The following is a 14179-nucleotide window of genomic DNA, read 5'->3' on the forward strand; positions in this document are numbered from 1 at the left end:
CGGCCGCTGACGGCCGTGTCGTTGCAGGCGCTGAGGGAGCGGGGCTGCGGCGGCGAGGAGCAGATGGCGGCCGTACTGCGGGAGGTGAGCGCCGAGCCGCGGGCGGGGACCGAGGGCTGGCAGCTCCTCGGTCCCTTTCCTGCTACTTATAAGAGCTCGCTTTGGTGGCTGCGCCGGAGCAGCCTCCCAGCGCCGAGCCGCCGTGTGGCGATGCTCTCGGCACAGCATCCAGTTTCTGGGGGTCCCGGCCGGCTCGGGATGCCCCGCGGGTCCATCACACGGCGGGCGGTGTGACCTCGCGGGGGGCGCAGCAGAGCAGTTGTTGCCTGAGCTGTTTGCTGTGCGGTGATGGACGAGCCTGTCCCGGCACCACTTAACGCTAATCCCTCCCGGGAAACGTCTTTGTTGCGGACAAAACTGCTCTTGTCAGGACATAAACCAGACCCAGAGCGATTCATGAGGTGTCAGAAATGCCTGAAAGGGATGAAAACTCACCGCACCCCTGACACATCCACGGAAAGACTTCACCTATTTCTTAAGCCATCCATTGTGCAAATGCGTCTCAAATCCCTCTTAGGCATCTGGGTTTTTAAATATTTACTCATCCTGTCTTGACTACAGAAAAGCAAAAGCACGCGCTCAGGCTCCCAGAGGTGCCCTGAACAAAAATAACTGCTTTAGAACAATAAGCAGATTCCCGGAGTTGTTTTAGTTATCCTCTTTGTTATCCGTTCTGGTTCTCCAGCACAACGCTCTGTTGTTTATTCCTAGATTGAAGCAGAAGTGCAGAGAAGAAAACACCTGGTTCGTCAGTCAGCGGAGCGCAAAGCCATCATCGCTCAGTGTTACAAACGAAAGCACTCAGAAGTGTACACTCTTCAGGTAGATCCTGTGTTTGAAATCTGCTTTGCACTCAAGGAATTGGCTGAGAGCTTATATTTGCAGTAGGGAGCCCTTTTATCATCAAGAGTGTGTGCAGTTCCAGAGCTGGACTGAATCAAAACCAAAACGGCTGTCACAGCCCAGCGTCTTCTCCAGGCAGGATTCTGCCAAGTGAGGGTCATTCTTTATGGAAGCTGCACCACCACCTGGTGCTGAATGCAGAATATAGTTAGTAATTGTGAGCTAACGTACCACTGCACCAACAGGGTCACTGAAGAGTAAGGGACAACCACAGAAATCAGCACAGGTAAACAACTAATTACTCTCAGCTGAAGGGTGGGAGCAGGCTGCTTGTCTATGTGTACCCCACTGAAAATGCAGCAAAGCCACCTTTGTTATGGGCTGCTCTGCTTTGAATTTCCTGATGTTTGACAGATGTGTTCCTAGATTATCAGTCACACAAAAATTCTCACAGATTTACTGCTCCATAACCCTTTAGTAACATGTTTTGCCATTGACTGTCATGATCTGTGCAGGAAAGTGCTTCCAGCAGAGCTCTGTCGTGTTAAGGCCAGGAAAAGATGGTAAATCTTGTAGAAATGTCTTTGCTTTTACCCTTTAGGTGTCTGTAATGCAAGCCAGGCTCTTTCCCATTGCACTAAGAATAAATCTGGCCAGTTATACTTAGAAATACTAATGAACTACAACTACACACAATTTACTGGTAACATTTCCTGCCACAGAAGTAAGCCAAGGGCAACTATCAGCCTTGCTCCCTAGGCTTTACATATTTTCCTGTGTGTATGTGAAAGTCTGTTTCCCTCTCAGGCTGTAAAAGACTCTGCAAGCTAATTGTGTTTCTGTTTACATTTGTCATCTTCCCTTGGCACCAGGATTCATTTCTGGCCCCAGGTTTTCTAGAAATCATTAGATACTGCACATCACCAGATGCTAATCTCCATGGCCTCCTGCGCTACACCGAGTCCTTCTCAGGTACAGAAAACAACCCATCATCAACAGAGAACACCCATGTGATGCTGCAGTTTCAGTGATGGCAGCTGTTTCCAAGCCCTGTCTTTGACAGCTCGGTTTTGATACACAGCCGGGACAAGCAGGATGTTATTTTCTGCTTGACGAGAGTCTCTGGAGAGGCAGTATTGTGCAGCAGTTATGTTGTGGATGAGATCCTGTTTTCTGCTTTTCCAATCCCAGTCTGCTGATGTCTCATCAGAGGCTCTCAGTACAGCAGGGCTGGGGTTTTGCTTGTATCATAACCTCACAAGGAGGGCTGCTGTGAAGGAACACTTAGCTTGAGGGGCTTGGTTTTCCCTCCCCAGTGCTTCCCCATTTCAGACAATTCCCTTTGGTTAGTCTGAGCTGAAATATTTTCAGTCTAGTTTTCAGCCTTTTAAAGAGATCTGTGCTTTCAGCTTCCCTGGTGGCATTTCTGAAGATCTCTCCCTGCCAGAAACACTGACAAAATTTGGAAGGGAAGCTGCAAAGTCGCCTCTTTTTCTCAAGACAAAAAGAAAGAAACAAGTGTGTGTGTACAAGGCTGCTGTTGGTTATTTTCCCAAGAAGTAGTTTCCAGGCACATTACCTTTTCACACTGTCTTTATCACAGCTCCTATATCCTTAATACTGAGCTCCCCTTAGACCTTTAGGGCTCTACCCTGAAAAGCAGCACAGGCGGCCTGGCCTTCCCAGAAAGGGAAGATGGGCTGGACAAGTAAATTCGCCATCCTCTGAATGTCCTCGAGTCCCTTTCATCCATGAGGACTGCTGTTGATTTACTGCCCTCCCTCTGCAGCTTCTGGGCCCTCAGAGCATTTCCTTGGCACCTACAGCAGGCATGTAAATCAGTACCAGGTTTCACAACTGGATGGGGAAGCCTGGAAGCAAAGGGTCAACATGAAAAATAACAAATCCATCCCAGAGCTGATCCTGAGGAACACTGCCAACTCCTTGAGCAGCCAGAGCACGAAGTGAAAAGTCTGGGTGCTGCATTCTCACCAACACCAGCATAGTCTAGGCAGAAAACACAGCCAAGAAGACTTTCATGTTATTTTCCCCAGCAAACAGTCTCACTTTTCTTGACAGATAAGCGGATCTTTCGACTCCCAGTGTTCACAGAGGAGTTCTGTCAAGCCTTTATTGAGGAGCTGGAGAACTTTGAGCAGTCAGACATGCCTAAAGGCCGGCCCAACAGCATGAATAACTATGGGGTAGGACTCATCAGCTCTTGTGCTTCATTAGGGGGAGTGTTCCTGAGCACACTGTTTACCTCCTTGCTTCACAATCCTTTCCAATCCAAGCTGTCTATAATTTGAGTGCAGCATAGTTTGAGTACAGACTCTTTGAAATGAGAGGGTTGAAGGAATGCATGTTATTTGTCCAGAGGCAAAAGGATGGGCAAAAGCAGGGAGTCGGGGTGGGATCTGATATCTCAAAGCAATGAGTACCTTGCATTTAAGCAACACATCTTTAAATCAAGCAGTATGTTTTTAAAGGACACTCAATTTTTGATCTTACTGTGTTCACTATCACTTTCTACCTTGATCCTCTTTCCTTTCCCTGTACCTGGAGCTTTTTGGTCCTTTCTTTGAGCAAGCATCAGAGTTGGAAGAGTGCAAGACAGCTCAGCAGCTGCTCTGATGAAGCAGCAGATGTACCCAGCTGTTGGTCAGCTGTTCCATCTCCTCTCTTTTGGACAGGTTTTACTCAATGAGCTGGGGATGGATGAAAATTTCATCACCCCCCTGCGTGAAAAATATCTGCGTCCCATCACAGCCCTGCTTTATCCTGACCTGGGGGGTGCCTGCCTGGACAGCCATAAGGCATTTGTTGTCAAATACTCGCTGCACGAAGACCTGGATCTGAGCTCTCATTATGACAATGCAGAAGTCACCCTAAACGTTTCACTGGGAAAAGACTTCACAGAAGGCAATTTGTACTTTGGGGATTTCAGACAGGTACTGAGCACATTCCTCATCTGGACCCAGCTTCTGTTCCCCTCTGTCCTCCAGTTTCAGGGCATTAACTATTTTCTAAAAAGCAGTTGCTCACTTCTAACAGTCAAATCCAGTCTGTCCCTTCCCCTTTTCTAAAATGTAGTGGTTAAATAAGGACCTCTACTGCTGTAAGTGAATTAGCAATATTCAAGCTAATTGCAACCAATTCAAAGAGAGGACAAACACAGCTATTCTAGTAGCAGCTGGAGTGAAGCAAACCAACCCGTCTTCCCACAAGGAAAATAATGATCAAAGAGGTGCTGAGAGGGAGAGACAGAAGTTACTTACTTCAGACGAGACTTAATTCCACATCCCCTATTTCCAGGGAATTCTAAACAAGGGAGGGATTAGAAAACCCCACACTGGTGAAACTAGTTTGTTGTTGTTTTGTTTGCTTTTTTTTTTTTTTTTTTTTAATTGAAACTGCCTTTAAGTTCCCTCTGGACCTGGCACTGAAAATGGCTTACAGTGACTGAAGTCGTTGAACTGTGGGTGAAGAAAATTCAACTACTTGAACACTGTTCTTTTAAGGACTTTCTGATGTAATGCCGTATCTACCTCCCTTTGTTCCAGGATCCTTCCCCTGTGCCAAACTACATAGAGGTGGAACACGTGGGAACCCAGGGGCTGTTGCACCGAGGAGGGCAGATCCACGGGGCGCTTCCCATCGCCTCGGGGGAACGCTGGAACCTCATCATTTGGATGAGATCATCAGCCATCCGCAACCAGCTGTGTCCCATGTGCAACCAGAAACCCCAGCTGGTGGAGGCAGGGGGATTTGGAGACGGGTTCACAGAAACCTGTGAAGAAGACGTGCCTGAGACCGTGGATCTGTGCTCGGTGTGGTAGCAGGTGGGGCATGCCTTCTGCAGAACAGATTGCCTCCAGCTGCTTTCTGCCTTCTCGGACCGTGCTGACAGCCTCGGGAGGACGCTGAGTCATTTAAGAGGGAGCTGTCACCGTGCAAGGTGACACCAAACCGGTCCTGCTGGGAAGCCAGCTGCTCCCACTGCTGCTGCGAGGGCTGGCGAGGGCACGCAGCCACATCGGAGTGCTGGAGGAGCGCGGAGACATGCAAAGCCCCAGCAGTCACTGCAAGGACTGCCGATACGTTCAGGTGTGCAGCACAGACCCCGACGCTGCTTTTCATCTGCGGAGACGCGTGTGCCGGCGGGCGGTGCGCTCCGCGTGTACGTGGGAAAGAGCAGTGCAATAAACGCCCACGTGCACCGCTTGGCGCTGTTCGCAGAAGCTCGCAGGGACGCTTCGCAACCGCCGCGGGAGGAGGAATGGCAGCCTGAGAGCCTCCGCCCGCAGCCCAGCGGCAGAAGCGCTGCGCTCTGGCTACCGCGCTCGGTGTCCCCGCGCCGTGAGTGGCTCCGCGAGCGCTTCGCTGTCGGTTCCGCCGAAACCCGGAACCACGGAGGGCGGCGCAGGGACCCGGGCGGCGCCTTGTGAGTGAGTGACCGGAAGTGAGCGGGGGAGACCGGAAGTGAGGTCTGGGGCTGTAACGGCGGCGCGGCGCTCGGTGCGCGCGGCGAGGCCCGGGGACTACGGTGAGCGCGTGCGCGTGGCGGCGGCGCGGAACGGCGGTCGAAGGGCCGGGGTGCGCGCACCTCTTAAAGGGACAGCGCGCATCTTAGACCCCTTTGGCATTCCCAGTCGGGGCGTAGCGCTGACCTCTCTCCGCAGGCCCCGGCTCACCATGGCCCGCGGGCGGTCCCGGAAGCGGTCCCGGAGCAGCAGCAGCCGCAGCCCCTCTGGGAGCGGACGGGAGAAGCGCGGCGCGAGGAGCGGTGCGGCCTCCCCGGGTCCCCGGCACCGGCCGAGCTCTGCGGCCGCCAGGGAAGGTAGGGAGGGCCCTGCCCCCGCGTTCCCCTTCCTCCCCTCCCCCTCCCCCGTGTTGCTGTGCTGAACTCCCACTGTGTGTTGCAGGAAGGAAGAAGGAGGGTAGGAAGAAAAAAAAGAGGAAGGCAAACGCTTCGTCCTCTGACAGTTCGTCCTCCTCCCGCTCCTCATCATCCTCCTCCTCCACCTCCTCCAGTGACAGTGACACCAGAGCGAAGCGGCATGGCAAAAGGAAGCGAGGGAAACACAAAGACAAGAAGAAGAAGAAGAAGATAAAGAAGAAATTGAAGAAGTCAAAAGAAAGAGTTAAGGAGGACAGAGGTGTGAGTGAGGCACTGCCCGGCCCTTCACTGGAGCTGTGGCAGAAGGAGCCACAGGTCGACCCTGGGCCAGGTAACTCCGGGCTGAGGAATGGCTGCTGCCTCCCTGGTCGGGTTGGGGTTGGGCACAGAGGGGCACCTGGCTCTTCTCCCTCTGTGGCCCACAGCAGTGAATGTAAGGAGCCATGCTTGTGAGTTCATTGATAAATTTCATTCTGATTTGTGAATGTGAGCTGGGAACAAAGATGCTGGATGAAAGGATGCTGTCAGCAGTAACAGAAGTGACAGCCAGGTTGGATGGGGCTGTGAGCAACCTGGTCTAGTGGGAGGTGTCCCTGCGTATAGCAGGCAGTTGGAACTGCATGATCTTAAATGTCCCTTCCAACCCAAACCATTCTATGATAAAGTTGTTGCCCACATTCATCTGGGATGTGAAGCACACCCAGACTGTCCCTTGCGTGGTTTTTTGTTAAACCACCAGTATCTGGTGCTGTGTTCCTGTCTGCTCCCCGCAGACTGGTTCTGCCAGCACAGCTCTGACTCATGGACACGTTCCAGTTTTGACAGATGAGCAGAAGTCCCGAATCCAGGCTATGAAGCCAATGACAAAGGAGGAATGGGACGCGAGGCAGAGCGTTATCAGAAGAGTGGTGGATCCTGAAACAGGGAGAACCAGGTATGGCTGCTTTGGGCAGAAGAGAGGTGATGGATCCATCGCCATTGCTATCCAGGTTGAATGGGATGGGATACTGGAAGATGTGCAGTGCTGCCTGGAGTCAGGTCCCCCTCAGCAGCAAAATCTGCCATGCAGATCCTCTCCATCAAACCTGCTGTAGCTTACCCTGAAAGTGGCAATTTTATACCGAGTTTCAGAGCTGCAAAATGCTATTCTCACCTACAGGTGCCCCAGCTCCAGTTAGCATGCAGATGTAAGTGGGGAGGGAGTGAGTATGTTCCCCTTGGAGTTACAGACAACAGACTGAAGTCCATATAGCTGCCAAGTGGAAATGACCCAGTTTGTAATAAGCTGCATCTTCCAGCAAACAGAAAAAATCATGGTGAGGAGAATTGGGTATGACAAGTCCAGTCTTAAAATAGAAGGCAGCCTGCGGGACTTAGGGAGGTGTGGAACAAAGGTCAGTTCCATGTAAAGCACGTAATGAAGACATTTAAATTCCTATTCATGCTAGGGGTTGTGAGCTGCCTTTGATAATGCTGGAAATGTGCTTGGGTGAGATGTCCTGATCTGGCTGCCTTCCAGGCCAAAACTGGCTCGTGTTTGAACAGCCCTGCAGCTCCCTCAGGCAGTCAGGAGCAGACCTGAATTCAGTTAGGGGGGAAAAAAAAAAAGTTTTGCAGAAGCTGAGTCCACTGCTGCTGACAGTGAAGCTTCTGCAGATGGTGGGCTGGCAGGAGATTTTTCTATTACAGGTGTTTTCTCCTGCAATGTGCAAGTGTGACTGGCTCAGTACATAACAGATGCAGGGCCCTCAGCCTTGGACAGGGCTAGTTGGTCCTGCAGGGGGATGCTGCTTTCTCAAGGGACCACAGCTGTGCTGGCTGCAGCTTGCTGATGCTCATCACATAAGAGCAAGGGACAAACCTGCCGTGCTAAGTTTGATATGGCAAAAATGATGTGTTGTGGTTTAACCTGGCAGGTTGCTAAGCACCACATGTTTGTTCACTCACTCCCCTCCTTCTCAGTGGGAAGAGGGAGAGAAACAGGAGAAAGAAAACAAGGTAGAACTCTTGGGTTGAGATAAAACTATTTACTAAGAGAAAAGGAAAAGGATAATAATTATGACAAATACATATAAAAGTATATATAACAAGTGATGCACAAGCAATTGCTCACCACCCCCTGACTGATGCCCAGCAATGAGAGAGAGGTGAACTCCCACCCCCTTCCAAAGTCCTTCCTCTTGATGCTGTGTGGTATGGAATTACCCTTTGGCCAGTTTCAGTCAGCTGTCCTAATTCATTTCCCTCCCAGCTCCTTGTGCCCTTTGCTGAGAATGACCTTGGCTCTGTACAACACTGTTTAGCAGACACTATAAACATCAGTGTGTTATCAGCGTTGTTTTTCTCCTAGAACCAAAATATATCATTATACCTGACGCTCTTAAGAAAAATCCATCCATCCAGATGAAACTAAGACAAGATGGCACCTGATAGAGCTTCAAGGGTTGGGGCAGTCACTGGGCTAGCAGAGGTGCACCAGCCCAGCTCCTAGTTCTCATGTATCTGTCCCATACGTTACTGGAGCATTTTGTTCAATTTTGTTTTCCTGGCACATATTGCATGGGGCAGGGGGAACCAGCGTGACTGGCAGACAGCCCTCACACCTCATGGTCCTGTGCTTGTCTTCCAGGCTTATTAAGGGAGATGGAGAAGTGCTGGAGGAAATCGTCAGCAAGGAGAGACACAAGGAGATTAACAAGGTACTGGGGCTGATGGTTGGGTTGTTTTGTTTCTCAGGGGGGCCCCACCAGGGCAAAGAGTCCTGGCAGCCCCACGGAGGCACCAGCCAGTGAGTGCTGTGGTCTACTGTCCCGGTAAAGGCTGTGCTCTGAGTGCCATCTCTCCTCTTTCAGCAAGCCACCCGTGGGGATGGGCTGGCCTTCCAGGTGAGAACAGGGATGCTGCAGTGAGCCTGTGCTGTAGCTGTGCTGGAGACTTGTCCTGCTGCGGGCACAGCCCTGGCGCACTGATGAGCTGGACCTGCAGGCAGCACTGCATCGGTACGCTTCCCTGGGGCAGTGCCATTCAGTCTGTAAGTTACTGCCTGGGAAGGAGAAAGACCTTAATGGTTCGTCTCCCATTAAACAGCTTCTCTCCTTCCTCTCATAACTGGGGCCAGCATGGCTGTAATGCTGCTTGCCCTTGTGACCCTTTTAAGGCCTGAGGAGCTCAGCAGCACAGAGATGCTGATGCCTTATCTCTGGGCTTTTGTTGGCAGGAGCTGGCACAGGGTCTGCAGCAGGGCTGCAACACTGACAGCTGCGTCTTCCCTTCAGGGTCTGCTTTCGGTCCCTTTTGTGCTGCTCTGTCTGCCCCACATGCTGAGAACCTGGGGACAGGGGTTTTGTTCACCCATTGTGTGGAGAAGAGCCTTTGCCTCGCTCTCTTCCTGCCCTTTCCTGCAGTGTGGCAGCAATGCTGTCAGCAGCTTGGGGGCCCACACCCACAGTAACACAAATGCCTGTTGTTTTCCCCCACTGCAAAGTCCATACATCTATGAACTTTAAAATAATAAAATAAAAGTGGTTATAGGACAAATGAGTGACGCAGGACTGCTCTGCACAGATTTCCATGCTCTGTTTGTTGCTCTAACCCCCATTAAAGTGGCGCTTGCTCACGTCCTGGGCTTTGTGACTTCTGTTTCAAGAGCTTCCCAAATAAGCAGACGGAGACGAGCCTTCCCGTTTCTTTAATCTGTGTAACTCACAATGATACTGCACACAAAGCACACCCAGGCATTGGGACGATGCACTAACAGCAAGGAGGAGAAGGAAGTTGTACAGAAGGTTTGTCACACACAAGCAAGGCGTCTGCACGGCGCTGTAGACGCGGCGCTGTGCCCTCTGGTGGTTCCCCACACACCCACCTGTCGCTCCCCCAGAGCAATTTTTTGTAAATAAAATAGAATTAACATCGTTGAATATAAAACCGACAGTCGAGGGTATCAACAGGCAGAGAGGGTGCTGAGGATGGGGAAGGGACCGTAAGGCTTCTAGAACTAATAGGAAATGCAGCAAAGTGGCAATACCTGAAGAAGGGGCTGCTACAGCAAGCACGGCGGCTGCTGGCGGAGCGGCGGCGGCGGTGAGCCTTTGGCTGGTTCCTGTGCTCGGCTCGCGGATCGGACACTGTAAACGTTTTTGGTATGAGAATTTCACCTCATCTGACGGAGTGAGCAGCCCAGGAAAGTGACTCGGAATGAACGCGTGGGCTTTTTTTCTTTATTAATTAAAAAATTAAGATTTTAAAGGGACAGCGTCAGGTACAAAGTCTGGCCCAATTGTTTGGGAGTACAAAAAGCTGCTTGTTAGAAAAATCTGAGCTCCACGGTGGAGTTTGATACTGATGGAAGCAATGGAAAAAAGAGAGGAAAAGGAAAACAAAAAAAAAAGAGAAGCCTAAGGCAGCCTGTGCAGGGTGTGCTGTGTTGTGCAAGTGTGGGAACAACATGGGCTGAGCACTGCCCAAAAGCCAGAGGGAGGAGGTCAAGAAACTCTTCACAATCTTATTTCAATGCAAATGAGTTATTTGTAACAAAGATAAATTAGGTCTTTAACCTGACAGTGCCCCTTTAGTAAGGATGGAATATACGTTTGTGTTTCCCTCCCTGCATCCAAATTGATCCTCTTCCAGACATGTGGAAAGGCATTGAGTCACACACATCGCTCTCCAAAACAGCTCAGAACAAACAGGTTATAAACAGAGTTAAACTATTGCTATTGTTCTTTGAGTGAGTAGCACGTTGATCTTTGAAGAGATGAGTGCCAGATGGGGGTGGCTGAAGATAGACTGATGTAGACTGTGATGGACTGAACTGGTGAAGAAAACTCATTGGCATATTTCCTGGTAACTACACCCACGTCATCTGGTATTATTGCAGCAATAAAGGTCCTGCTCTACAATTGCTTCTCCATGTTGGATTTGCACAATGGCAACAGATGGGGGGCAAGGAAAGGAGCCGGGGAATTTCAAGAAGCTGAACAAAGGGTGAGGACAGAGCGCTATGATTGTCAGTCTAACTGGTCAGCAGCTGCTGGGAACGTGAAGTGATGGAGAGGTGAGTATAATATTGCACTTCTGCATTCATTGACAGTTACATTAAAGTTGGTCCATGAAGGAATTGCTTTGTACATAATGCCTGAAACAAAAAGCTACATTTTTAAATATTAATAAACCCTGAAGGCTCCAGTCCCTCCAGCCATTTCTTCCTCTACATAAATAAATAACTTTCAATTTTACATACCCACTTTTTATGTTGAAAATTTACATTCACCTCTGTTTTACACTATCTACACATAAGAAAATGTGAACATCTCATCAGCATTGGAAAACGCACAGATTGTGCCTCGCCTCAGTGGTGGACTTTGAGGAAAGAGGAATTTTGCAAAGGCCATATCTAAATTAGCAGAAATTATTTTGTGACGTGGTTTGGTGACTTCAGAGGATGGATTGTGGCTTGGCTTCCTACTCGGATGGCAACTGTTCCATCGAACGTTCGACTAGCAAAAAAGCTGGGACAATTCACATTGGTTTTAAACCCAGTAAGCTCCAGATGTACATTCAGAGGGAGCTCAGCTGAGTCCACAGAAAGGGAAGTCAGTTTTCGGTAATAAAAGTCATCAGATACATTCTGTCACTGAAGAACTATCAAAGAGAAGTGGTTATGCGGTGTGCAGTCAGGCTGCAGGACGGGGAGCTGCACTGTGCGGGCAGCGGCCTCGGCTCAGCACTGTCCCTCAGTCGACCCAGAGCGCTGTGAGCACGAGGTCTGAGGTGCCTGATGCGAGATGTGCCTACCGCGGCCCAGGGCCAATGAGCAGAGCAGTGTTCACAGTGCTGCGTGTCTCAGCGCGGCCGTCCTGCGCTTCGTATTGAATCAGTTAATAAAATGAAGCAGCCAGTCTAAAAAATTTTGTTATAAATAAGATCATCGGAAGTAGAAAGTGATATAAATACAGGAAGGTGTGGTGGGGGGGGGGAAGCTGGGTTACACGTAGTTGGGGAGCTCAGTAGGACTATAAAATCTCCATGTGAAGAGGCCAACCGGAGCCTGTAAATGGGCCCCCCAGGTGTGTGCAAGGAGGGAGCCGGGCCTCTGGCCGGGGGCTCGGGGCTGTGGGGCTCTTTGCTGAGCCCCCACACCAGGCACTGTTCTCACCTGCAGCACGGCGGGCAGCTCCCTCTGCCACGCACGGCCCCGGCTCCAGCAGCGCAGCGACCGTCGGCTCAGGCACATCCACTGAGAGACACACCAGGAATTAAGATATGGCCTTTTCTTACGCTTGCCTGACTGTTGGCACACTTCCTTACAGTCTCCTTACTGCTGGAAAAACTTCTGCACAGGATTATTTTCTTTAAATATGTACACATACATATATATACGTGTGTGTGTGCATACATATATGCACATCTATATACATAGATATACACACACACACACCCTGGTAGCGATATTTAATTGTCATGCACTACAAACAGTTGGGTGTAGCTACATGAGATGGTAACAGGTTTCCATTCTAAAAATCATCAGTGCAAAAAACAATGAGGTTTTACAGTTCAGTAACTACAGGTCAAAGAAGCGAGTCTGGTTCCCACTGAAGCTGCTACTGAACTTGGAGAGAACCCAGGAAGAAGAAAATGTCTCCGAGGTGGGTATTGAGAGAGTCAGACCCTGCATTTGGATGAGAAGAACTGCTTGCAAATATATGGTGGTTAGTTCTGGAAATTATATATAGCAATAATATTTGGAGATTTAACAGCAAATTAAGTGTCTGAGGCTTGCGACAGCTCAAACAGAATAGCCTGTATTCTTCTGTTTAGAGGTCAATGCATTCAATTCCATCGGCTTCGAAAATGTCTCTTTAAAAAACAATGGTAGTCTCGACCCCAGTTCCTTGGGCGTGAATCTGCTGACATTCTGCCCCTACCAAGAGCATCGACACCTTTCTGCTTTGCCACTGCACATACTCCTTGAGAACGTGGCTGAACGTGAAGCCCTCTGTACAGGCAAAGCTCTTGGTCGCTCTGCCTGGCACAGCCCATGCCAAATCCAACACCTGGGGCTGTCCGTGCTGCTCACTGACCCCAACCCCACCCCTGCACCAGCAAAGCCCCTCCGGCAGCTCCTGGGAGCCACGAGCAAATTCCCCAACCTCAGCCCCTGTTCTGTGGCTCTGAGGACAGCACTCGGTCACGCATATCGGAGCGATGGCTAAGAAGGTGAGGAGGCACGTATTTACAGTCACTATACCTGGATAAGAGAAGGAGGCAGGAAAGAGCACAATCTTGACCTGGAGACTTCCCCCTCCAATTTCCAGCTGTTCCTTGAGCTCATGCCGTACAAACCTGACGCTCCCGCTTGCAAGGCCTGCACGTTCTGTGTGGGAAACATCCCATCTCTTCCCAGAATACCACGATGTTATGAGAGTAGCACCATATTTACCCTTCCACGTTAACGCCGGCCTCATCCCTCTTTCCTTTTGTTCTCTCCTCCGGTGGCTGCAGCTGACAGTCGCTGGCTCTGGCTCGGCTACTTCTGCCCCAGGAGGCCAGACTCCAGGCGGGACGCTGCGCTGCGGCCCCAGCACCCCGTGGCGATGCTCATACTTCTTTGGCTGCGTTCCCTGTCCCTCTCCTTGTCGCCGTCGGACTGGCTCTGGGTGCGCTCAGGGCGGTGGCCGGCGCTGCCTCCGGCTGCGGAGGGCTGCGAGGAGATGGTCCGCAGCAGGTGGTTCCTTTTGCGCAGGAACTCAGTCTGGCTGGGCAGCCCGAAGCTGCCCTTCCGCAGCGCCATGCGGGTGGTGTTCTTGGCGGGGCGCGAGCGGTGGTTGTACTCCAGCTGGGCCAGGTGGGCCGCGTAGCCCTCCGTGATGAACTGCAAGACAAGAGGGACGAGGGCAGGGAAACCCATCATGGTAGGCACTATGCAGCTTTTTGGTGTGCCAGGTTTGCTGGCGATGCACAAGACACCGAGCCTTTCAGACATGATAGGTCCTGGTACACAGGGTGGCTCCTGTCCTCTTAGAATCACAGAATTGCTTGAGTTGGAAGGGACCTTTAAAGGTCATGTAGTCCAATTGCCTGCAGTGCACAGGGGCACCCACAGCTCCATCAGTGCTCCCAGCCTCGTCCCCTCACCGTGGCTATCTGTAGGGATGGAGCACCACCACCTCTCTGGGCACCCCACACATTGCCTCATCATTCTTATTATAAAAACTTCCTCCTTTTACCCAGTCTAAATCTGTTTCTAAGTTTGAAACCAATTCCCCCTGTCCTATCACATAGACCCTGTTCAACTCTTTCTTAAAGCCCATCAGACACTGACAGGCCTCCCCAGAGCCTCCTCTTCTCCAGACTGCACAGCCCCAGTTTTCATCC

At 50.8% G+C, this 14179-nt stretch overlaps 3 protein-coding genes across 16 annotated transcripts in view; 2 read left to right on the plus strand and 1 right to left on the minus strand.

The window, feature by feature from the left end:
• On the plus strand, window positions 1-5393 carry OGFOD2 (2-oxoglutarate and iron dependent oxygenase domain containing 2). 3 transcript variants are annotated; one of them, XM_042865689.1, is made up of 8 exons: window positions 39-84; window positions 772-882; window positions 980-1053; window positions 1149-1189; window positions 1776-1875; window positions 2983-3107; window positions 3597-3854; window positions 4467-5127. In XM_042865689.1, the coding sequence occupies exons 6-8, from the start codon at window positions 3069-3071 to the stop codon at window positions 4740-4742; spliced, it is 573 nt and encodes a 190-aa protein (XP_042721623.1). In that variant the 5' UTR covers window positions 39-84; window positions 772-882; window positions 980-1053; window positions 1149-1189; window positions 1776-1875; window positions 2983-3068; the 3' UTR covers window positions 4743-5127. The 3 variants fall into 3 exon arrangements, 2 of the variants coding, with proteins under 2 accessions (XP_042721622.1, XP_042721623.1); XR_006177837.1 differs by lacking the exons at window positions 980-1053; window positions 1149-1189 and adding an exon at window positions 5143-5393 and having other exon boundaries at window positions 1-84; window positions 4467-5010; XM_042865688.1 differs by lacking the exons at window positions 980-1053; window positions 1149-1189 and having other exon boundaries at window positions 1-84.
• A 192-nt stretch (window positions 5394-5585) lies between these two features.
• Window positions 5586-11040, plus strand: ARL6IP4 (ADP ribosylation factor like GTPase 6 interacting protein 4). Of its 4 annotated transcripts, none has more exons than XR_006177840.1 (6): window positions 5586-5743; window positions 5829-6134; window positions 6620-6737; window positions 8433-8502; window positions 8656-8802; window positions 10683-11040. XR_006177840.1 is itself a non-coding variant. In XM_042865690.1 (5 exons), exons 1-5 carry the CDS (start codon window positions 5599-5601, stop codon window positions 8710-8712), a joined length of 696 nt encoding a protein of 231 aa, XP_042721624.1. In that variant the 5' UTR covers window positions 5586-5598; the 3' UTR covers window positions 8713-9419. The 4 variants fall into 4 exon arrangements, 1 of the variants encoding a protein (XP_042721624.1); XR_006177838.1 differs by lacking the exon at window positions 10683-11040 and adding an exon at window positions 9021-9419 and having other exon boundaries at window positions 8656-8834; XR_006177839.1 differs by lacking the exon at window positions 10683-11040 and adding an exon at window positions 9021-9419.
• PITPNM2 (phosphatidylinositol transfer protein membrane associated 2) overlaps window positions 9477-14179 on the minus strand; it is a 114303-nt gene continuing 109600 nt past the window's right edge. For all 9 annotated transcript variants that reach the window (XM_042865683.1, XM_042865686.1, XM_042865684.1 and 6 more), the window contains one exon: window positions 9477-13676. In XM_042865683.1, coding sequence (XP_042721617.1) covers window positions 13332-13676 — 345 coding nt within the window. In that variant the 3' untranslated portion in view covers window positions 9477-13331. The remainder of the gene's footprint in view (window positions 13677-14179) is intronic.

Source organism: Lagopus leucura, unplaced genomic scaffold (assembly GCF_019238085.1).
Source record: "Lagopus leucura isolate 7727_CA_CO unplaced genomic scaffold, USGS_WTPT01 Super-Scaffold_806, whole genome shotgun sequence".
NCBI lineage: Eukaryota > Metazoa > Chordata > Aves > Galliformes > Phasianidae > Lagopus > Lagopus leucura.